Here is a 22,692-nt window from a genome sequence, read left to right on the forward strand (position 1 = left end):
CTGGACCTGTCCCAGGCCAGGAAACAAAGTAATGACTGCAACCAAAGTGCCCGCCCTCATGGGGGGGCAGATGTGCATAACTGAACTTCGTGGATAACCCAAAAAGTGAATTGTGGAGTGGGGGCACCACCCAGTCTCTAATGTAGGGAACCCCCCAGCCTTCCTGCACTGCCCCCTCCCTCCACCCCACCCCTTTACATTGGGGCCTAACGGCCTCATCGGAGCTCCCCTGTTCCACAACCTTCCTGGGACCCTGCCCCGTGTGCTCAGTCTCCTGACCTCCACACACCATCCTCTCAGACCACCTGCTAGACCTCGGAGGGCCTTGGGTTCCTCCTCAGGAAGGAGGGGCCACCCCTCAGCAGGCCCCGTGCTTGGCTCACAGTGAGCCAACGGTCACTGCGCTCACCACGGGCATCAGGCCAAGGCCGGCTACAGTGCCACGCCCTGCATGGGGCCAGAGGTAGCATCTCAGCATCTGCCTCCCTGGCCAGGTTTCCCCTGGGAGGATGGGCTCGCCCTCCTGGGTCACCACACTCGAGACTCTGGCGCTGCTTGGGACACACAGGGTGCTCTGGGGCCCCGCCCAGGTCGGCAGCCTGGCACAGGGGCCATGCTCTCCTGCCGCCAGCACCTTTGCTCAGGGCTGTGTACCTGGCCAGGAGGCAACAGGCACTTGCCCCAGTGGCAGCCCCCCTCCCTGTACTCAGGTGGCACCCAGCCTAGCAAGGGAAGTGGTTGGGCAGATGAGACCCACGAGGCCGTGTATTCCAAGTGTTTTAGAAGAAACTGGAAATCTGTAACATTATGTAAATATCTAGATTGTAAAATATTGGTCACTGATTTACATCATTTACATTTTGAAAAACCCTGACAAATAAATGGGCAGACCGAATGTGGTCTAGCCAGACAATGGACATTATTCAGCCATACGTCTGGATACAAGCTACAATGTGGCGAACCTTAAAAACATCATTCGATACCATTGCATAGGGCAGTCAAAAAAAAAAATAAAAACAAAAAAAAACAAAAAAACAAAACAAAACAAAAAAAAAACATCATTCGAGGTGAAATGAGCCAGACAGGATAAATACTGAATGATTCCACTTACGCGCAATATTCAGACGAGGCACATCCAGAGACAGAAGGTACATCAGAGGTTACTGGGGGCGGGGGGTCATTGCTCCATGGGGGCAGAGCTTTCGTTTGCGGTACTGAACAATGGTGCTGAATTGTGTACTTAAACATGGTAAAAATGGCAAGTTTTATGGTATACGTATTTTGTACCAAAAAGCCCCAAAACAAAACGAAACCTTGAGCAGGCCCTTGGGCCCCTGTGAACAGCCTCCGAGACCGGCCTGTGTACCCACGCACACCTGGGGCAGGCAGGGCCGCCACACGCACAGAGCCCACATCAGAGGGACAAAAAAAATCACAGAGCCTGTGTTCCCCACTCGTGTCGGGGTCTACCTGCCCTGACACTGCGTGCAGGCGGCCCCGGCCTGGCGTGCTGGCCACCCCCACGCTGCCTGCTGCGTGCACCCCATCCATGGGGCTGTCTACAACTGAGCACCGCAGGTTTTGGCAGAATGCGGAATGCCGAGGGGCAGGGTAGCTGCCTGCTGTGTAGCCGGGAAGAGGCCACTTCACCTCCTTGCGTCTCAATTTCCCTTCAGAACAGGTCGCACATCAGCAAAACAGGATTCACACGTCATAGACAAGATCTGGTATAGAAGAGGTGCTCAAAAGGGAAAAAACGGTGGGTCCCCGGCACCTGTTGCTCACTTCCTAACTCACCTACTTGCGAGGTACAGGCTGCCCGGGCTGAACGCAGGCTTCTAGAGCCCCGCAGGTGCTGATTCCGGGGTGGGCACAGTGAGGGAAGAGGGGGAGGATGAAGGGGCCAGGAGTTGCCATGCCTGCCCTCACCCCCTCCTCTCCCAGCACCTACCGCATGTCGGCCCCGAGCTGGGCATCGGGGATGGGGGTGACAAGGCAGGGGTGGGTGCTGCCCTTGGGGACTCGCGCCCTAGTGGGCAAGAAACCAACCTGAGGGTTCTAGAGGAGACTGGGCTCCAAAAAGGGTGGCACCAGCTTCCTGGCCCAGGACCTCACTCATATGCTGCCACCTCAAGGAAGCCCCTCCTGACACAGCTCTGGCCCACTCCTCAGCAGGACCCACCGCGGGCACAGGGGCCAGGGCCAGACTGGGGGACTCACCCCGGGAAGCCGCCTGACCTGGCAGGGGCAGAGGTGCTGCTTGGGGTGGGCTGGCTCCGTCTGTCCCTCAGCCCCACAGGCGATGGCTGTGGTCCTGGCTGTAGCCACGCTGACCCACGAGTTCAAGCCCCAGGCCTCCTGGTACACCCCCTGCCGCCCCAGCTGTGAGCCTCGCACCTGCTGTTCCCTCCCCTGCCTCACTTTGTCCCCAGCTGCCCCTGGCTCCTTCCCTCACTTCCAGGGCTCAGCAAGACCCCCCTGGCTAGCCCTGCCCGCCTCCGACACACTGACCCCTTTACCTACTTATTCCGGAACACGTACCGTCTTCCCACGGAACTGCCATGTTTACTGCGGCTCTGGCCTGTGCCCAGCCCCCACGGAAGCAGCCTGGCCCTGGAGACCAGCGTCGGCAGGTCTGCATTGGGTGGGCCCGGACCACTCCTGCCTCCAGAGAAACCACACCCCTCCCTCCGGTGAGGGTGCCCGAGTGGCCCAGGTTCCCCGGGGCGAGCATGTGCCCCAGGCCTGTCAGCACCGCCCGTCACAGTCATTGGTGGTGGCACGTTACCAAGATGGACTGAGAAAGTCAGTCCCAGGTCTTCTGCTGCCATGACAGGGAAGAAGAGCTGCCCCCACCTGGGGCTGCTGAGCCTCGAGGCGGGGAGGCCCACTCGGGGAAGACAGGTCGGCCACAATGGCACAGACGAGCCCCCTAAATCCAACTGTGCCTAAAACCAAAGAAGGCCCCGGCCTCCTTGGTTAGGGAGTAACTTCCTTATTGCTGAGGCTGGCTGGAGGCAGGTTCGCATCACGTGTCTGGCTCGGTCTGAGTAATCCAGGGTCCTCCCCTTGGCAAGGGCTGAGGGACGGGACCTGGGAGCCGGGTTCTCTCTGCACTGGGGCCCCCAGGGAAGCACTGGGGACCCTTCCCCAGCTCAGTCCCGAGGGAGCTGGTACCCCCACCCCAGCCAGTGCCCAGTGTGGCGCTTGGCCCAGAGAACACGCCTGCCACCATTCGGGGGAAGAAGGAACAGAGAGACGGGGGCAGCTGGGTTCCAATCCCCTCGGAGCTCTTCCTCATATAGCCCTCCCCAAAAAGGCAATTTGAAAGAGACACAGACAGGCACCCAAACCTGTGCCAAATGGAGCGTGGCAGGGCCCAGGCCATGGCAGAGTGGGTGCGGGGCCTGCTGTCTGCACGACCTTGGGCACAGCCGCCTCCCCTGCTCCTCTTATCTGCGTCCAGGGAGTTGCCGTGACGCCCTCTTGGGCTCTGACGCTTTATGACTCTGAAAAACCCCAGCTGTCCCTCGGGCACCGAAGGCCGGCAACAGGCTTTCTAGGGTGCGGGTGCAGGCCTCCCGCCAAGGGGCTCGCAGGCAGGGGGTGTGTTCGGGATGGACCCCATGGACCTGGAGCTAGAAGTAAAATGTTAAGGGTGCCCAGGTGACCTCTTGTCCCCACCTGGTCCCCATCTTGCTGCCTTGCCAGGAGGCCCCTCCAGGATGGTTACCCCCCTTGGAGGCAGCCTGCTGGAGCCAGAGCAACGCCAGCAGGGTGGGACTGCCCGGCCTGTGGCTGTGCCCCAAGGGCCCTCAGGGAAGCAGCTGGACGTGCCCTTTCCGAACGTTTCCGCAGAGCCAGGCCTCCCCGGCCCTCGCGCAGGGCACAAGGGTGAGTCCCCAGTCTGGGCGGGACCCGGAGCCACCACCTGTGCCCAGAACGCCCACAGGCAGGGCAGGACGGCGTGCCCCTATATTCTAACGTGGGGCAAAGCACTGCGATTCCAATGGGGGAATTAGTGATGAATGAGGGAAATTGTTCCTCCTTCTGTCCAGGCTCCAGAAGGAGACAAAAACCCCTTTTACCTCGGCAAACAATGCCCTTATGTGGGCGCCAGCGCCCCGCGGCCTGCACAAGCCCAGCTCTGTGCAAGCCGCCGATCGCCACACCGGGCTCTGGAGCCACAGCCAGGGGCACCCTCTCCCAGTGGGCAAGGTGGGGTGGGGCTGAGGAAGGTGGGAAGGTGCACCACCCCTGGGACCACGGGCCAGACATGTGGCCACAAGGGCTTCCTCCCGTGGACAGAGGTACGGCCACCTCCTCTGCAAGGCTGCCACGACAGCAGCCAGGCAGCGAAGAGGAGAGGGCATCAATAATTAACACGCAGGAGAGGCAGGCAAGGGTGGAGGAGGGAGGCAGAGTGTGCAGGACTCTGAGCTGCCGTCGGGGGACATTCCCTAGGCTCTGAATTTGGGGTGCACCTCGCCAGGCCTGGCTGCCTGCCTGCTTTGACAAAGGCCAGTGGCCTGGGCCGTGTTTACATGACGCAGAGTTCCAAGGAGCACCCGGCTCCTGGCAGGCTACCTGGGTGTCTCTCCTGGACGACAAGGCAGAAGGGGCCCAGGGGCCAAATGGGGGACACTGGGATCCCACCATCCTAGGTGATGGGCCACACTGGGCGTCTGCACCACCGCACGAGGGCTGCATTCTCCCCTGCTGCCTGCTGTCACTCCTGAGCACCCCTGCTCTGTCCCTGTGGTTCAAACAGCCTGGCCTGGCCCCGGCAGGGGCACAGGGAACCCGTGCTCCCGTCTGGGCTGCACTTTTGCCCCCAGCGTGCAGCCCTCGGACGCCAGCACCCGCCTTGGTGCTCTGCTGGTGGCGTTCTTGCCACGCCTTCTGCGACTCATCCCACAAGGGATGAGTCCCAGGGGCCTTCAGAGAGTGGCCCAGCGCCGCCCGACAGAAATAGAACTCAAGCCACATACGTGCTCTTACGGTTTCTAGTACCCATATTTTAAAAGAGTAAAAAGAAACAGATGAAATTAATTTTTAAAATCTTGTATTTAACCCAATATTTCCAAAATGTTATCTCAGTAAGTTATCAATACTGCCTTAAAATTGAGACGTTTCACCCTCTCTTTTCAGACGCAGCCCCGAGCCCCAGCATGGGACTCACGCACAGCACACCCAGCCACTTCCAGGTGCGACCACTACCCTTGGCGACCGCACTGGGCAGCTCAGACCCACATTGTCCCCTAAAACTGAAATCACTTCTCTCTGTGGGGACCCTGAGGTCCTGGACCCTAGAGAGGTGTCCAAACTGCAGGTGAGAGTTCGGGTCTTAGGGCAGGTGGCCCAAGTGGTGGGGCCCCGGGGACAGATGCCCCCTTTGGGAGGGGGCGGACACCAATTGTGCATCAGGCGCTGGGTAACCAGTCATGCTTGATTTGACAACTGCCCTTACCCCGCCCAGGGGCATATCACTGGCCCAGCCCTAGTGCTCTCGGGCATTCTGGGAGCCTCCAAGGCCAGCTCTCTTCTGTGCCTTGGTTTGCCCATCTGTACTCTGGGATAACTCCCAGAACCCTGCCACCCCCACTTCCTGGAGCCCCTCCCCTAATACCACTGGCCAGTTATGCCTGGGGGAACTCCCAGTAGGAGAGCCTGGGTGTGTCCTCCCAGGCCTGGCGGTCCCAAGGCCCCTCCCTCTAGGCCAGGCGCACGCAGTGAGAAATAAACCAATTCAACGTGCAAAGCTCCAGCCGAGATGCCCAGGGCCTGCCCCGCAATCATGTGTTCCGAGAGCAAACAGAACCGCTTCGGGCCTCCGAGTGTGCATGATTCACAGGGCAGGGCCCTGCTCCCACAGCCTGGGTGGTGTCCGAGGGCCCCGGCAGGCCCTCCGCCAGCCCTCCCGGAAGCCTGTCTGGGATTGGTGCATCCCAGTCCTTAGGTCAGGGTGATGACGCCAACAGGGCCCCAGTCACTTCCTGGTTCCTAGGAAAGTCACCCTTGGACAGGCTCAGCGTGTGGGTACCCCTGGCCCCCTCCTCAACCCCTCTCGGCACAGCAGGGCCTGCATCGACACGGGGCCAGTCTGGAGGGCTGGGTACACGTCCCGGGCTGGGGGCAGGCGGCAGGCAGGGCTTTAACCTGCCGGATGGGGTGGCCTTGGAGGCCCAGCTGATCTTCCAGGTGTGGGGTGGGCGGGTTCTCCCTCCTCCTTTCTTAGCAAGTGGACCTCACCGCAGGCCCCTGGGCTTGTCCCCACCAGGAATCCTGGCCTGCGGGGGCCTAGGGCTCGGCCCTGCCTGCTCCTGGGATAATGGGATCTCTCCGCGCCGTCTCCTAGCCTCCCTCACCCTGAGGCCGGCCGAGGGCCAGCACAGCCCGGCATTGTCTGTGCCGCCTGCAGCCCAGCTGATGATGGACACTTTCCTGTGACCCGAGACCGCCAGCGTGGCCCATGGCCAATCCCTGGAAGGGTTTGGGCCCCAGCTCTGTGCTCCTGGGGGGAGGGGAGGACAGAAGGCCACTGCCCGTCCATTCCATCCAGTGAGGCCGTTTAGAGCCCTGAGGAGCAGCAAACGGCTCTTACTCGGCGGGTGTGACCCACAGCCGGAGAACGTGGCCCCAGCTGGGTTTCCAGCCTCCAGATTCACACATGTGGCCAGTGGAGAGGCAGAGTCAGGGCAGAGACAGGGCTGGGATCGGCAGGTGGGTAGAGAAGGCCCCTGGAGGAAAAGCCTTTCAGAGGCCATCCCCCATGTGACAGTGGCAGTGCCCAGCCGTGAGTATTGGGTCCACAAACGGGCTGCAGCAGGCCACGGGGCTCTGTGACCTCGAGAGAGAGCTGCTCTGACCCAGGGGTGGGCCCAGAGGAGGGAGGACGGCACCATCCCAGGAAGACACTAGAAGTGGCCAACTCTGACCCTGAATGGCCTGGCTCCGACTCTCTCCTGCCCCTTCCCCACTCGCTGTGCAGCTGCCTCCTGCCTGTGCCTCACACGAGGGTCAAGGGCCAGGTCAAGCAGCAGAGTCTTAGGGGGCACAGCGTCCCGGGACGGGCCTGGCACACGTAGGTGGGGAGAGGGACAGACACTCAGGTGCTAGGACAGGTTGTGGGAGTCTGGGTTCAGCTGGCACCAGGACCCTTCCAGCCTGGTCCCCTTTCCAAAGCAGCAAGACCGGGGGGCCAAGAGGAGGGAGGGGGTGCCGGTCTGAGTGCCATGAAGTAAGCTGTGCTCAGGATCCACAGGGCTCAGTGGACAGAGGGGACAAAGAGAGACCAGAGGGGGAAGGACTGGACCAAGTGGGTCCAGTGAGGGGTTCAGAGAATCTGGGAGAGGGGAACAGGAGGACTGCATGAGCCAGGGGCCCTGTCTGGCCTCACGAACCCCAGCACCAGCTTGGCCACTGACGGGCCTCTGCCCTGTCCACGAGTCACCTGATCCTGACTACCCGGCGGGCAGGGACAGGATTGTCCCCCCACGTCCAGCACAGGGACATGACTTGCCCAAGGCCCACAGCGGGGAGTAGCTGAGAGGCAGGATCCGGGCCTGGGGCAGGCGGCCAAGCTGGGGTCTGACACTAGCCCCACACCTCCCTGCAGACCCGCCTGCAAAGGCCAGGGAGAGGGGCACCCAGGGGAGAGAGGCCCAGGCCAATAAGGAAGGGGAGCCCTGGGCAGGAGGTGGTCATGCACCTGCTCCCTGGGGACCAGCCTGCTGCCCAGTTTGTTCCTGGGTAGTGGAAGGACTCACCCGAGGACAACAAGAGCCGAGAGGCTCAGTCTTCTCAAAGTGCTGCTCCTGAGGACACACCAGGATGAATGGCCACAGCCACCAGGCCATGCCACAGAAGCACTGAGGCTCAGAGAGGGCAGGCAACTTGCCTAGGCCCACACAGCAGGGCAAGGGCAAGGCCAGGAGCCATGCAAGAGATCCACAGCAGAGTGCCGGGCCCTACCTACAGGACACCGCGTCCAGTGGAGACCTCGGGCCCACAGAAACAGCCCCGGCCACCCTCCACTCTCCTGGAACCCCTGGTGTCCCAGACCCTCGCCACGTGGCCTGGCTATGGCCTCCCTGCCCTGTCTCTCCTGGCTGGAGCTTGGGGTCATAGGGAGCTTTTGGAAACAGAAGACCCAGGAAACCCCCAAGTCTGGCATCGAGCATCTTCCTCCCTTCCCAGCGCCCTGCAGACGCACTGCCACCAAGCCTCCCAGGCCCGCCCCGGCCGCCCTGCCAAACACAGCCTCCACCCAAAGCCTCTCCCTTTCCGGGGCCCCCAGTCTCTGAGGCTAGTCGCTCGGTGGCCATCTGCTGAGCACCCCAATGTGGTGGGGACTGAGCTGCGAGGATGCTCCCCATGGCACTGCGCACAGGAAGAAATCAGGGACGTGAACGTCCTTCCCAGAAGTGGCCGAACTCCGGTGCAGGAGAGACCTGCACCCAGTGGCCTGGGCAAGATACCTCCCGCTTGGAGACGTTTCCTCTTCTGCAAATTGAGAACAGTCATGGTTCTGAGCCACAGGGTCGGGCCACGCAAAGTGGGCTCAGGAATGAGGTCGCCGGTCACTGGGCTGACTGGGCGACCTTTAAAACTGCCACTGATCCACACACACCCAATGACACTACGTGGGAAGAAAGGTGGCTACAACACCACACGATCCCATTTCCTTTTTTTAGATGAAAACGAGGCTTTGGTTATATGCAAATAAAAGCCAGAGAAAAATATGCCCCCAAACTTTGGTGTTTTTAATTTTCTTTTTTTTTCTCCTTTATTTTTTTCTAAATTTTGTACGATGAACAGCCTGGCAGGGCCCCCACCTCTGTGTCTGTCCCTCTCCAATTGGACCCCAGCCTCCTCCAGGGCGAGGGTAGGGTTGGGAGTGGGGCGCTCAGCAAGCTCACGGCTACCCCGAGGGCGAGCCCCAGAAGAGCTGCAGGACCCTCAGTGCCTCTGTCCCGCCTCAGAGCCTGGACAGAGGGACGCTCTGAGGTCCGGTGGGTCCCGGGGTCCAGGCTAGAGGAGCTGCCTCATCCGGGAGGCACACACTCGAGGCCCTGAGACGTCCCAGGCTCCACACGGCTCCTGCCCGGCAACCCCGTCCCCATCCTGCGGAAGGCAGGCGGAGGAAGGCCCGGTGCAGCAGACCCTGTGCTCCCCCCTGGTGCTGGCTTCCTGTCTGCCTGGGAGGTGAGTAATGTCCGCTCCCCACCCCCACGCATCCCTTCCCTTCTGGAGGCCCGGCCTCACATTTTCCGCTCAGGAAGGGGCAGAGGGGCCTGGCGAAGCCCTGCCAGGGGAAACGGAAGGAGCGGCCGCCTGCAGGGCCGGGACCTGGCCCGGCCTGCACCTGGCCTTCAGGAGGTGCGCGGCCCACCTGCCCGTGGGCCTGTTTGCCTTTTCATCCGCAGTTCACTCCCTGTGCTGGGGGCTGGGGGCTCGCAGAACAAGGGAAAGAGACTCCTGCATTTCACGGGTGACCCCAGGGATGCGGTGCAACTACAAGCTGACATGCCATTCAGCCCCAAGGCAACGCCAGACCAGTGTCTCTGGACAAAGTCTTAAGAGCTGGCTCCCCCCAGGTATCCTCTCTCCACACCCGCCCATGCACACAGTCTTGTTCCGACCCCAGAGAAAGCCCAAGCCTCAGCCTGGGCTCGGCCGAGGGTCTGGAGGGGACCTGGCTCTGCCTGGGCAGGACTCGGTGGCAGGGGTTGGCCGGTGCCACTCTGGGCCCGGAGGAGCCAGTGCCCTGAGTGTGGGGAGGCCTCTGGCCCCCCAGGCCCGTGCCCGTCATCTGGGAACCCTTACACGTGGCCCCACACCTGCCGAGGAGGGGAGCGGAGAAGCACTGGCTTCTCCCCAGCACACCCCCCACCTCTGGCCAGGTCACCCGGTCTCGCCCTGATTCTGTTTCCTCCCGTGTGAGACGGGGGCATGTGTGGGGTTGCTCCCTGCCAAGTGGCAGCAGCTGCGGTCACAGGGACCCGGCACGGGGCTTCGGCGATGGGTGCGGGGCACAGTAAAGACCCGGAGAGACGAAGACTCCAGATGGTGGCAGAACTGGGATGAAAGCGTCACCAGTTCAGGACAAGCAGATCCCCAAACCCTGGTAAAACTGTGGCATCTGCAAACTCCTCGGGGAGCCAAGGCTCACCATTTACTCTGGGCTCGGAGGGTTCGGGTTCGGCGGTGGGTTTGGCCTGCCGAGGCCCAGCCCTCACCTGCCTTTGTTCAAATTTTATGAAAAAGAAGAGCCCCAACAAGTCCAGCAACGCGTGAATCTGTGCTCAGCGCCAGGCCCCCAGGCTGTCTGGGCTGGGGAGCAGGGCTGGGCGCGCCCTCCCAGGGGCAGGACCCTGGGATCCCCGCACTTCTGGCTACGCGAAAAGACCCAGACTGGGGAACGTCCTCAGAAACAAAGAACCCAGCTTGTCCCCCACAAGGGGCAGACCTGTATCTGCTATGGATGCAGTGCTTAGAGGCAGGCCTCAATAAACGTCTGTTCATTTATCTGTTTAGGCAACATTCGGCAGGCCCCTGTGACGTGCCAACCACGCAGCTCGCGTCAGGGGCAGGGTGGGGACCGAGACTGACACGGTGCGCCTCACAGACAGTGGGGCCTCAGATGACCACCTTTCCAACTTGCTGCGTCCACAAAGGACTGGAGGACAGAGGCCACGCACCAAGCCCATCTGGGCGCCGGTGGGGGTGGGGGAGGCTTTGGAATGGAGACGGTGAGCGGGGACGTGGACGGCCATGCTGGGTGTGGGGTGTGGGCCCCCGGATCCCCTGCATGGCCTGTCCCTGACCTGCACTAACAGGGGCACGGCAGCACCCCGACCGCCTCCCCTTGGTGCGCTCCCGGGAGCCAGAGCTCAGCTTGTGGCCGCGCCATGAGCACCTCCCGAGAGGAGCTGGCCGTGCGCTGCGTGGGGGCGGAAGGGGCCAGGGACTCCAGGCCCATCTAGGCCCAGCTGACGCCTGCCGGGTTTCAGCAGAGACAGAGGTCACCAACAGGCCAGAGGGCCCAGAAAGCGCAGCAGGGCCCAGGCCAGCACCGGGGCTTCCTCACGGCCAGCACTCGGCCCGGCCTCCAGACAGCCTGAGCAAGCGGGGCTCCAGGCGTCACGGCCAGCGCTGGCCTCCCCGTCCCAGCTCCGGGGCCCAGCCTGAGAAACGCCTCGTCCCCTCAGCAGGCCAGCCTCAGCCCAGCCCACGGCCAGGAGGGGCCCGGGTGGGGGTGACCACCCCCAGGCTGCCCTCACCCCGGCTGCCTGTGCACCAGCCCCGGAACCTGCCGCCCCCACCAGCCCCCGTGCTGCTCTCGGCTTCAGCTCCATGGCTGGCCTCCAGGCAGCGGGACGACGGACACTGATGAGGACCCTGCACCCATGGAAACACGGCCTTCTGCTGCCCGCCCCAAGGCCCCAGAGTCTCCGCCCCTCTCCAGGACGTGTCACACTCTCCGGGGGGCTGTGAGGAACAGCAGCACAACGAGGCCTGTTTGGAGCGAGCAGGGGCACCACGACCCCATCAGTTCCAGATCCTTCCGGGAGGTGCATCTGATGGCCCCAGCTGGGTGTTGCTGGCGTGGCCGTGGTGTGCTTTTGGGTGTGGCCTCAGTCAGCTCAGGCGAGGCGAGGTCAGCTGCTGGGCAGTCTCCACCCCAGAGCCCCCCAGGCATGTGGCCACCCCCACCCGGTGCCCGCCCCCGTGGGAACGCTGGGAGGCGGCCCTGGTCTGGGAGGCTCGCAGCACGAGGGGTCGCGCTGACCTCACGAGGCGCCGGGCACAAAAGCCCTTTCTTTCCCGCAGCCTTGCACCCCACTCCTCGCACAGCCACTCCCTGGGCTCCCCAGCCCCTGGCCCAGACACCTCCAGCTGCTCAGGCTGGGTCTCCTCCCAGACAAAGCCGGATTCAGGCCTGGGAGGGCAGGCGCGGCTTCTGCCATGGAGACGAACTTTGACCCAAACGGCAAGGCTCCTACCCCTTATTTACTCTGGAAGGCTGACCGTTTCACAGAGTTAGCATTACACCCCCTTGTAACCCCGCACCTCCCTCCCACATTCCAGGCCCTGACCTTCGACCCCTCCTAATTGTGGCTCCTACACCCCAGTTCTCTGAGGCCCAGCTTCAGCTCATCCCCCGCCCCCCAGGCACCTCCTCCCCGGAAACAGGAGCCCCACGGGGTGCTCTGACCACAGGCCACTCCACACCCAAACCCTGTCATCCGAGGCAGATGCCAGGGCCCCAGAGCCCCACTGCCTGGTAGCCCCACATGGGAGCTCGAGTGGACCTCTGGGGTCTGACCTCTGACCCTAACTCTCCACCCTCAAGAAGGAAGCCTCTAAAGTTGAGGCCGAGGCTGGGGAAGCGCCCGGACCCCTCCTCAGCCAGCCACGTCTCCTCCCAAGGTGCGGGAGGGTGCCTTTGACAGCCGCACGGCCCAGCCGCTCACCAGGCGACCCGTCCTCCAGCCTCACGCCAAGCTGCGGACACACAGCTCCTGTTCCCACCGCTGGGCAGCTGAGCTGCTCTGGGTCAGGCGCGCCGTTAACCTTCCCAGCCCTGAACCATGACAGCTTTGAAAGCCACGTCCCCAAAGCCCATGAGCATCAGAGCTGACAAACAGGCATGACGCCCCCTTGGGCCGCCAGTCCCTGAGGGCTGCATCTAGTCATGTCTAGTCACCTTTGGGAGGACACTTGCCCTCCCTGGAGCCAGGGGTGAGGGCATCGGGCCCACACAGATGCTGAGGACACCCCCAGAGGCCACGGCCCAGATCCCGCCACCCCGGGTTTGTCCACAGCTCGGAGGACTGGGGACTGAGGCAGCCGCACCCTCCCCGGCCGCCAGGGCACTCACCGTCCTCTTGGCTGTGGAGGTTCTGCGGGCTCCGCATCCTCTCGTCCTGGCTGGGGCTCAGGCTGGAGGCCAGGTGTGGGTCAGCTGACATCCATGTGGAGTCGTTCATATCAAAGTCTTCACTGCTCACAGAGGTCTCATCCTGACAGGGACAAAGAAGGTGGGCGTTCAACGGGGACGCGCTCTCGGCAGGCCCGGGGCAGCCCTTGCGTGGCCCTCGGGCCAGGGAGTGTTTGGAGGTGCCCCAGAGGCCACAGGGAGCCCCCACACCTTGAAGCGAGGGCTGAGGGGTGCGCCCCTGCCCTGTGGAAGCGGCCTGGACTCTGGTTCCTGCTGGAAGCCAGGGCTGGGGGCCGCTGCCTGTAATTGAAGACAATTACGAGGTCTCACATCCTGCAGGGGCTGACGGCAGGGCCTGGCTCTTACCCTTGTGAGCCAAGGTTGAAAGGCGCTGTAAACAAGGGCCCTGCTCCCCGCTCCCCATCCGCAGCCCCGGGAAGAGGGCTCACTCCCCACAGCGCCAGGCGGCCAGGCGGCCAGAACGGGGTGGCAGGACTCCCTGGGCCTCTCGGGCTGACCGCCCCCCAGGCCTGGCGCCCTGACTCCCGTGGAGCATGCATGGAATTCCTTTCTCCCACTCCCCCGGCCCAGAGGACATTTCTGTCTTCCTCCTTCCTAACCTTTGCTGTGCTTCAAAGATATGCTCTTGGGTAGCTTCCAGAGCTGAGAAGGCCAGCCCCAGAAGTGCAGAGAAGGAAGGGGGTGGGGCGGGCCAGGGTTCGGATCAGACCGCAAAGGGGGTTCGGCTGGAGGGCCTGGGGGGGCGCCAGGGCCTTCCAAACAGCCGGATGGCCTGCTGGAGAGGACCACGCCTGCTCCCCTCCCCTTGCTGCGTGAGGCTTCAGTGAGCCCTTGGCCAGTCATCCGGGAACCCCCGGGGCGGGGCCCCTTCACTCCAGCCCTCCAGCGGGAAGGGCCCCCACCCCCTCTGGCCCAGCCTCTCTCAGGAGCAGCAAGCAACTGCGTTGGGAGCCGCTGTAAACCGCCAGAGGGAGATGACCCAGCAGCTCCCACACCCTGGAACCCTGGCCTCCCCCCAGAAAGACACAATGGGCTCTGTGGGCCCCCAGTAAGGACCTCTGGGCAGAGCAGTCCCCCAGCCTCCCCTCCAGGGCCCCTCACAGACGTCTCTTTATGGCGAGCAAACACACTTAGGTCTGAACTTTCTTAGGCTGCTGTCCCTCTGGCAGACACATCTGCTCCAAGTGCTGGGGAGCCAGCCTGGATTAGCCTCCCCCTCCCCCACACCAGGGCTGGCAGGGAGTTTCCTGGAATTTGCAGCTTCTGTGCTGAGGAAGAGTGTGGACCCTCTGTGGCTGAATCCAGAGGACAGGAGCAGGGCCACGATGCCCGGGGTCTGCAGGAGGCACACCCAGAGCCTTGAGGGACGGAGCTCACGTGACCTCTGGTGTCCTCCCACACCCGAGTACACTCACTCTACCTCCCTCTCTCCAACGCCTGCTCCATAAACACAAGCACACCCGCCCACAGCCCTCCCTGTGCACACACGGCATCACTTGCACTCAGACTGTGCGTACACGCTCAGACATACACACGCTCAAAAGGATCTCTGCACAAAGGGTACAAAGGGACAACAAAACTCTCCCCTGTGCTAACTCGAAAACTCCATGGGTGGGGGAAGAAGGGAGGCTGGCAGGTGGGGGAGGCGGAGAGCAAGGCCACAAAGGGCAAGGAGCTCTCCATCTTCGCAGACGGTCCTGCCATGTGGGCACTGGGAGCCGGGTGCAGAACATCGCACTTGGGCCCCTCGCTGCTTCCTGGCTATCCAGGGGGCGCCGTGCTCAGGGGACGACCCGGAGCCATGGCCAAAGGAGGAAGACTAGGTGTTGTTGAAACACTCATGACTTCAAAGACAGGGCATTCCATCAGGGTTTGGAAGCGCCACCTTCTCCAAACTCTCCATCCGTTCCTCAAGTATTTACTGAACGCCTACTACGGGCCACGCACCCTTCTAGGTGCTGGGCAATTTAGCTGTGGACAAGTCAAACTCCTGGCCTGCCTGGCACTCACCATCCCGGGAAAGACGTGGACAATAAGCAGAAAAACACATGTCCTCGGGGATCACGAGGGCAACAAGATAAAGAGAGCAGCTTGAGGAAAAGGGTAACCCGTCGAGCTGGCAGGGGGTGAAGGAAGGCCCCAGGGTCAGGGGACACTGGAGCAGAGGCCTGAAGGAAGCGGAAAAGGGGGTGTTCCAGGCACAGGCAACAGGGAGACGGGCACATGCTGCTGGGTTTGAGGGGCAACAAGGAGGCCGCCACGCCAGGGATGGGTGAGCAAACTAGGGCAGGGGAGCCACACAAGACTGTCCCCTCCCAAGGTGCTCGTAACTGGCAGGGCTGTACCTGCGGCCTCTGGCTTAGCGAAGGGCTTGTGGAGTGTTCCACACATCACAGGGCTGGCTCCCTGAGGAGCAGGGAGAAGTCAGAATGGCTGGGGACAGCATGCGAGGCCCCCTCACCTGGCCTCGCTCAGCCAATTGGAAAACAAGGACCAGGTGGCAAAGCTCATCGCAAGCCACCCCCCACTCAGCAGTTGCAGGTGCCAGCCCCACTCTACAGATGAGGAAACCGAGGTTCCAAGAGGTTGAGGCACTTGCCCAAGGTCATGAGCGAACCAGGTCTGTGCCACTGCAAAGGACCAGACACGCCCCCTCGCCTCCACCAAGCCTCCGCTGGAGCTGTCCCCCGCTGCTGCTGCTGCATCCCTCAGCTGCAGCATGTCACTCCATTGTGGCCCTCTGCCCTGCCCTTCTGCAGAAGACCTTAGTTAGGTCCTTCCCAGAGTAGGGACTGGGCTGTATGTCCCCCACAAGGCCAGCGAGACTTGTTGAATCCTTGAATTGCCTGGCATGAAGCTGGTGTTTAATGAGGATGCTGTGTTAATTTGACAATTAAGGACTCAGGTCCCACTGCACAGGGTTCTTGAACAGAGGACGTATGAAGACTGGGGTGGTGGCTGGCAGGCCAGAGGCAGCAGGCCGTCTTGCAATGTGCCCGTCCTGCAGCCCCCAGCCACCCTTCACACAGCCCAGTGTTCCTCTGGCCCAGATGGCTGAACTGTCCATCAAAACGCCCCTTCACCCTGCCCTGCTCTGACAGGTCCCACTGGGGAGGCGTGGGCTGCATTTCCCACTGACATCAAAACCACCTGATGAAGCATCCAGTGCCCAAAAGTCTGGGGCTTCGGGTGAGGGCAGCGAGAGGGTTCCCTGCAATGGCCTCGTGACCCAGGCACCCATGTCAGGCCTGTCCCCAGCTCTGCTGGCTGCCCCAAGAGGCCTGCCCTAGCTGGTGGGGTACGAACCCAGGCAGTCTGAGCCCAGAGTTGACACCACAGTGTCACCACACATGGGCCACCTCCCCATGCTTCCTCCCTTCAATCCAAACAACCAGACTCCTTAATGACAGTCTCTCAAGACTCAAAGGGAACTCGGCAAGTTCACACATGCTCACTATGTCCCCTCAATGAGTTGAGGTACATTTATTGAGCATCTACTATGTGCTGGGAACAAAGATAACTAAGGGGGGGGGTTCCTTGGCTCCAGGCCTCCTTTCTAGGGAAAGGGCCCAGCTAAAAATTCTAATCCACTTGTAGGTGCCCAGACGGGTGGGGAGGAGCTGCTCCCTTACTTAACTGACCTGGCTGCCTGGGAATTTCCCCCCAGCCCCCAGGGTTCTGTCTCACAAACCCCAGTTTTGTGAGAAGTGGTACCATCTAAGATTTTAACAGCATGAATGCCACAGCAATTTTTCTAAAGTGAGAAATCAAGTCTATTAAACCTAACTTTTCAAAAAAAAAAAAAAAAAAAAAACACCTCACAAAAATGAGTGTGGGTCAGACTTACACAGACAACTTCAACACCCACACTTCAGGGCTGGCCTGGAGAAGCCGCCTTCGCAAGGCCCCTCCGCACCTGCCCGGCACAGCAGAGCCCCAGCTGCAGAGGGGCAGGCTCTGGCTGCAATCACCCACTCGAACCCTGAGCCAGCCGGGGAGCAGGCTCACTCCGTGGGCTGTCACCAGCACAGGGAAAATACACATGTCCTGAGGGACCCACAGGGCCGACGCAGGTTTGAGAGCGGCCAGGCCTCAGGCCTGTGTGGAGACGGGAGGTTCTCACCGGCTCACCCAGAGGTCAATTCTTGCTTTTCCCTTCTGGAACCTCAAGGAAATCAGGGACTACCGATTTTTCCCTTTCTACTAACAAACGTCAACAAAACTTTCATTAGCAAATACAATCGTGTGTGCAGTCCAATAGGTCTGGGTCCCCTCTCCCTGGACCCCACGTGAGTGGCCAGCCAGCTCCCCCCGGTTCCTCTAGTCTCTGCCCTTGGACACCTGAAGCCTGTGGCCTTGCCCACCTGGCAATAAAAGTCCATCGTTTATTCGGCACCAAGGGGCCTAAGCCAGAGGTGGGGAACCTGCAGGGCTGGGGCCACATGTGGCCCTCTGGACCCTTCAGTGCGGCCTTTTGACCGAATCCAAATTTTACAGAACAAATCCTTTTAATAAGCCATTGTGGGTCACAGGGCAACAGGGTCAACTGCCCTCGTGGAAAGGGAACTTAAGAGTTGGGCAGGCAGGTGGACACACCCAACCTGGGAGCCCTGCCTCTGGGCAGAGGGAGAGGAGCTGACCAGACTCTCCCTGCTCTTATCTCCAGTCCAAAATTCACGGGCAGGTTCAGTTTTTCTCCACCCAGCGTCTGCAGGCAAACTAGCGCGACTCCTGCCCAGCCCAGGAGGAGGAGAAAGCGGGAGACTGGAGGGGAAATGGTGGAAACAGGCCTGTATCCATGGCTTGTAACCACGGGCAGGTGCTATCAGTAACCTGATTATTTTACAACTGGGGTCAATTTCTCTGGCACTGGGTTCCTGGTGCCTCTGAAGTTGAGCCATTTGCATCCTCCAGGACTTGGGATCCTGGGGCGTGCCCCACACAATATTTTCCAGGCCTTTCCTCAGAGCTGTAACTCTATCTCTACCTCTTGCTCGAGAAAGAAGAGGAGGAGGATTTGCTGAGAATTTAGTGCAGTTGTAAGCCATAAGCCCTGACCAGGAGCCCTGGGTGTGTGTTTCAGAGGAGGGTGGGGGGCGGGGATGTGCAAGGGATGTTTCTGGGCCAGGCAGGAAACAGATCCCCTCTGTACAGCCCCCAGGCTTGTTCCAGGGGAGGCTGCCGCTCCTGCAGAGAGGAACACCAGGCTCAGGCAGTCGCCCCAGCCCCAGCTCTAGGCCAAGTGGGCGGGCACCAAGGTGCAGGGGAGTGGAGCAGCTTCGCAGCCCACTGGCGAGCACCTCCTGCTGGAGCACCTGCGGGCCCTTCCAGGAGAGTCTCCCATCTCCACGTCAGCAAGCATCACACACACAGCCTTCTGAGCATGCCAAGAAGGCGCTGAACCGAGTTTGACCCCAACTTAACCACTCCGCTTCATCAGATGGCTTATTAATGAAAGATGAACCCCCCACCCCAGCATCTAAAGCAGCAAGGGTTCAAATCCCTGCAGGGAAGGGGCTGCAGGAATGAAATATGACGGTGGTCTGAGCCACAGCTCCTGGGTGCTGTGGGGTTCCAAGGCTGTTGCTTCATGCTACACCCCGAGCCCACCTGGCGACAGGGGAGAGAGGGAGGAGGCCAGTCTTCCAAGGATACTCCCTGTACAATTCCACTCCTTCCTGCTGCCATGCCGCCTCTGCCTACTGGCCATGCAAGCACAAGCTCTTCTGGGAAACGCGAGGCTGGGAGGGCTGAGACACAGCCAGTCACCTGCCACACTCTAGGTATCCGCTCCCTCGCACACAGCGCCTGTCGGAAGCGCAGTCACACACACATGTGGACACTCCGCTGTCCTTGCTGTAATGGGTGCCTGCCTGCGGGAAGTGAGCGTTTTCCACACCTTCCCACGAGTGATCGAGTGTAAAACGGGCTTTTGTTCCTGAGCAAAGGCAACTGGCTGTTTTCACAGCCTTCCTCACCACCAGGGCCTCGCTGACACCCCCAGCCCCTGCCATTAATGGGGGTCTCTTTAACAGCGAGAGACTGGAGAGCCGCACTTCAACAGTCGGGGTTTGCCCAGCCAAAAGGAGGGCTGGAGGGGAACCACTCTGAGCGAATCCCCTGCGGGACTGTCCTTCCAAGAAAAGCACCCAGACAAAACAGAAAAAGTTCTTGAGCAACTCAGAGGCTGCCCAGCTCCACAGAGCCCGGGGTACCAGCAGCAGGAGAAGTTCCTCAAAGTCAGCCTTCTCAGCGGGTAGGAAGGTGCTGGGCTGCTGTTCCCACTACTGGGCAGGAAGGTGCTGAATGGGGTCACATCACCCAGCCCTAGGGCAGTGGGTGTAGGAGATGCCGTCTTAAAATCAATCCTACTCTGTAAGAGGAGCCCAGCCTGAGCCTGGATTAGACAGGAGCTTGATAATACTCAAGGCCACATTTAGGCCCTAATGGCTTTCCAATGAAGGGGTAATTTACTACCTGGGGGCTAAGCTACCAATGGGGCCTGGGTCATAAATGGGCCTTTTTTTCCCCAAGCTACTCACAGCCCAGCAACCGGTGTATTTCAAGGGTCAAGCCGGGGGCCGGGTCCCATCACACAGGCGGCTCTCCCCAGAAGGGCCCCTAAACACCTCTCCCCACACTCCCTTGGTATGGGGATGGGGTGGGGGGCAGGCTGGGGTTTGCCAGCTGATTCTGGGATAAGTAGGGCTTTATCTCAAGGGAGAATCTATTTCAAGCCACAATCCTTCTCAGAAGGAGGAGGAAATCACAGAGTCCAAACACCATTTCAGGTGAAATCAGGAGGTTATTCATCTCCCCTCAGAGCAGACAGAAAGAAAAATCAATGTTTTAGAGGGGGGAAAAGGTTCCATTTGAATTAATGGGTTTGTGGCTTCTCCATTGATCTGCGCCTCTTCACACTTTCTTTTTGTGCTTTTGTGCTCTTGGGGACAGGGGAGGGAAAGGGAATGGGGAGGAGGGAGTGGGCCTCCCATAAGGAAAAGGACGGTCTAACCTTAACCTTTCTCCAGGAATAATGCTAATTAGCGAGGCTTAATGAGAACTTCCCCTAGGAAGCGCGGCCGGGTAGGGGCGACCGGACTCTGGCAAACGCAGCTCCTGGTGGGAGTAGGGTCACTTCTGAACCGAGAGGCTAAAATAAAAATGCGGATTGCACTCCCCAGCCCCCAGTCCCCGGCCAGAGTGTCCGGCCCTGGAGGACCAGGTGGAGGGAGGAGAGTAGCGGACGGAGGTGTAAATCCAACTTAACCCCGGCGTGCGCCCTCGAGCGGGCCAGCTGCCCCCGCCCCGTGTGCCCCTTCGCCAGAGGCTGCCGACGCCCGCGGCTTCCGCTTGGACTGTACACCTGAGAGGAGCACCCGGTCCCCTTCGGGGAGGGACAGGGGCCTGCCGAAGTGGGCTCAACTCTGCAAACCGCGTCTCAACTCCCTGCGCCGTGGCAGGGCACCCCTCCCTTGCAGTCAACGCTTCCCGTCCTCACATCCCCAAACACAGTCCACTTCCCTTCTCGCGACCGCGGCGGCAACCCGAGCCCGGCCCCCACCCCGCCGCCTGCGAACGCCTTCCTCCCCGGGACGCGGTGCCGAGCCCGCCGCAAACCGTGTGGCCGCCGCACAATACCGCTGCGCGGCGCACACAATCACCGCCCCCCAGGACCGGCGGCGCGCACGGCCCGGGAGTGGGGTGCGCCCCGCAGCGCGGGGTACTCGGGACCAGGCACACCTCTCGAGCACCCCGCGGCCCCCAGAGTGCAGCCTTCACTGCCCGCCCCCCCCACTCACTCTCGGTCACACTCACCAGCCCCCCGCCCCAGCCCACTCCGCCCAGGGCGCAGCCGCTCCCCCGCGCCCCCTCCTCAGCCCCGGCACAGGAAGCTCCCCCAGCGCCCCCTCCCCGAACCCCCCCAGCCCCCCGCCCCGCTAACCGCAGCTCAACGGCCGGCGGGAGGAGGGGGGCGGCGGCCAAGGGCCCGGAAACGGCCCGATCGCCGGGATCCGGGCCGGACTCCGTACCTGGGCGGGAGGCGAGGCGGAGACGAGCGGTCGGGATCCGCGAGTGAGCGCGGCGGGCGGCGGTGACAGCCCCACAGCTCCAGCTGCTGCTGCTGCTGCTGCCGCCGCGGCCGCCCGGGGAGAGGGGCTGGCACCGCCGCGGCGCGTCACTGCCCGGCCCGGGGGCGGGGGTGGCCAGGGGGAGGGCCCAGGCGAGCGGCGGCGGCAGCGGCGGCGGCGCCGCGGCCGGGAGGGAGGAAGGGGGAGGGGGGCACCGGGCACGGGGAGGCGGGGGAGGGGGGCGGGACCGGGGACGGGGCGGGGGCCGGGGGGAGGGGAGCGCAGGGAGGGCGCACGCTGGAGGAGGAGGAGGAGGGGCGGGTGAGAGGGAGGAGTGGGCGCGGGGGGAGGGGGAGAGAGGAAAAGGAGGCACCCAGGGAGAGGGGAGAGGAGAAAGGAGGGAGAGGCGCGGGGGAAGAGGAGGAGGAGGAAGGAGGGGGCGCTGGGCCAGGTAGGGGGGGTGATGAGGGCGCGCTGGACGCGCCGCCGTGCGCTTCGGGTGGAGAGCGCTCTTAAGGGGGAAGCGCTACGAGCAAGATCCGTGTGGGGCGCTGAGCCCAGGAAAGAAGGCGGTGGGATCTGTGCCCGCCCCTCGCTCCTCGAGGCCGCGGTCTTCGGTCCGGCGGGGGTGGGAGCGGGCACCCGCGGGCTGTCTGCGTTCAGGCCAGGAGAGGGAGACTTGGCCCGAAGAAAGTGACTCAGGCACCGTCAGGAACTCTCAGCTCCCGGGGGCCTTTGGGGAGCCCTCGCCCCCCGTGCGTCTGCTCTCGGTTCCCGAGGGACGCGGGTACTCGTTGGGTGGGGCCGCCGGGCCTGGGGGCTCTGCCCCCTCGAGCGGTCGGAGCGAGACCCTGGCCTGGGAAAGCCAGGCACGTGGCCGGCTCTCTGCCGGGGCCCCAGCCCCCACCTCAGGGCCCCCCCTTTCTTGATCAAGTTCAAGCTCGAGCTCCTCGGCGCGCTGCCCACCGGCTGCCCCCACCCCTCCCCCCCATCCGCACCACCTCGCCTCTTCACTCTTCCTTTGTCTCTTTCCCACCACTTAGTTTACACCCTCCCCTGCTCCCCGCCTCCCTGCGGCCGCCCGAGCGTCCAGGCTGCGCTCACCTGTTCGCCCCAAACGTCGCGGCGGTCCCGAGCGCCCGCCGCCCCCGCGGTCATTGTGCCCCGCCGGCCCGCACCGTGCCGGCTCCGTGCGGCGCGCAAGCTACGCTGGCAAAGTAGTGGGACGGCGGCGCGAATGCCGCCCCGGCCCGGACCTGGGCGCGCACCGGCCGCCCAGACGGTGTCGCCGGGGAGACCCGCGCGGAGCAGAGCCGCGCCCCTCGGGCACGCGGCCCTTCTCCGCCCCGGGGCACGAGAAGGCGGGAGGGGCCCGGACTCCGAGCAGCCCCGGACCGGACCCCCAGCGCGCTCGCCCCTCGGCTGGGTCAGACCCGCGGGGAAATGGGTCAGGGCACGCGCCCCGCCCGAGCCCCCCACGACACGCGCGCCCCGGGAAAAGCTGTGCTCTGACAGGGAGGGGAGCTGCCCTCGTGCCATTCTGTGGGGAAACAGCCAGAAGGGGGGAAAACCCAGAAACCCGATAAGGAGCCCACCTCCTGATGTTTCTGGTCGCATCCGAGGAGGAAAGCGGTTTCTACTGACTTCTTTACG

At 62.4% G+C, this 22,692-nt stretch overlaps 1 protein-coding gene across 4 annotated transcripts in view; it reads right to left on the bottom strand.

The window, feature by feature from the left end:
- NOL4L (nucleolar protein 4 like) overlaps nucleotides 1-22,692 on the bottom strand; it is a 120,259-nt gene that overhangs the window by 14,598 nt on the left and 82,969 nt on the right. For 2 of the 4 annotated variants that reach the window (XM_012754794.2, XM_012754793.2), the window contains exon 5: nucleotides 12,887-13,028. In XM_012754794.2, coding sequence (XP_012610248.1) covers nucleotides 12,887-13,028 — 142 coding nt within the window. Of the gene's footprint in view, nucleotides 1-12,886; nucleotides 13,029-13,566; nucleotides 13,937-21,000; nucleotides 21,146-22,692 lie in introns of those variants that run through there. The other 2 variants (XM_012754797.2, XM_012754799.3) reach the window with 2 other exon arrangements.

This window comes from Microcebus murinus, chromosome 16 (genome assembly GCF_040939455.1).
Source record: "Microcebus murinus isolate Inina chromosome 16, M.murinus_Inina_mat1.0, whole genome shotgun sequence".
Classification (NCBI taxonomy): domain Eukaryota; kingdom Metazoa; phylum Chordata; class Mammalia; order Primates; family Cheirogaleidae; genus Microcebus; species Microcebus murinus.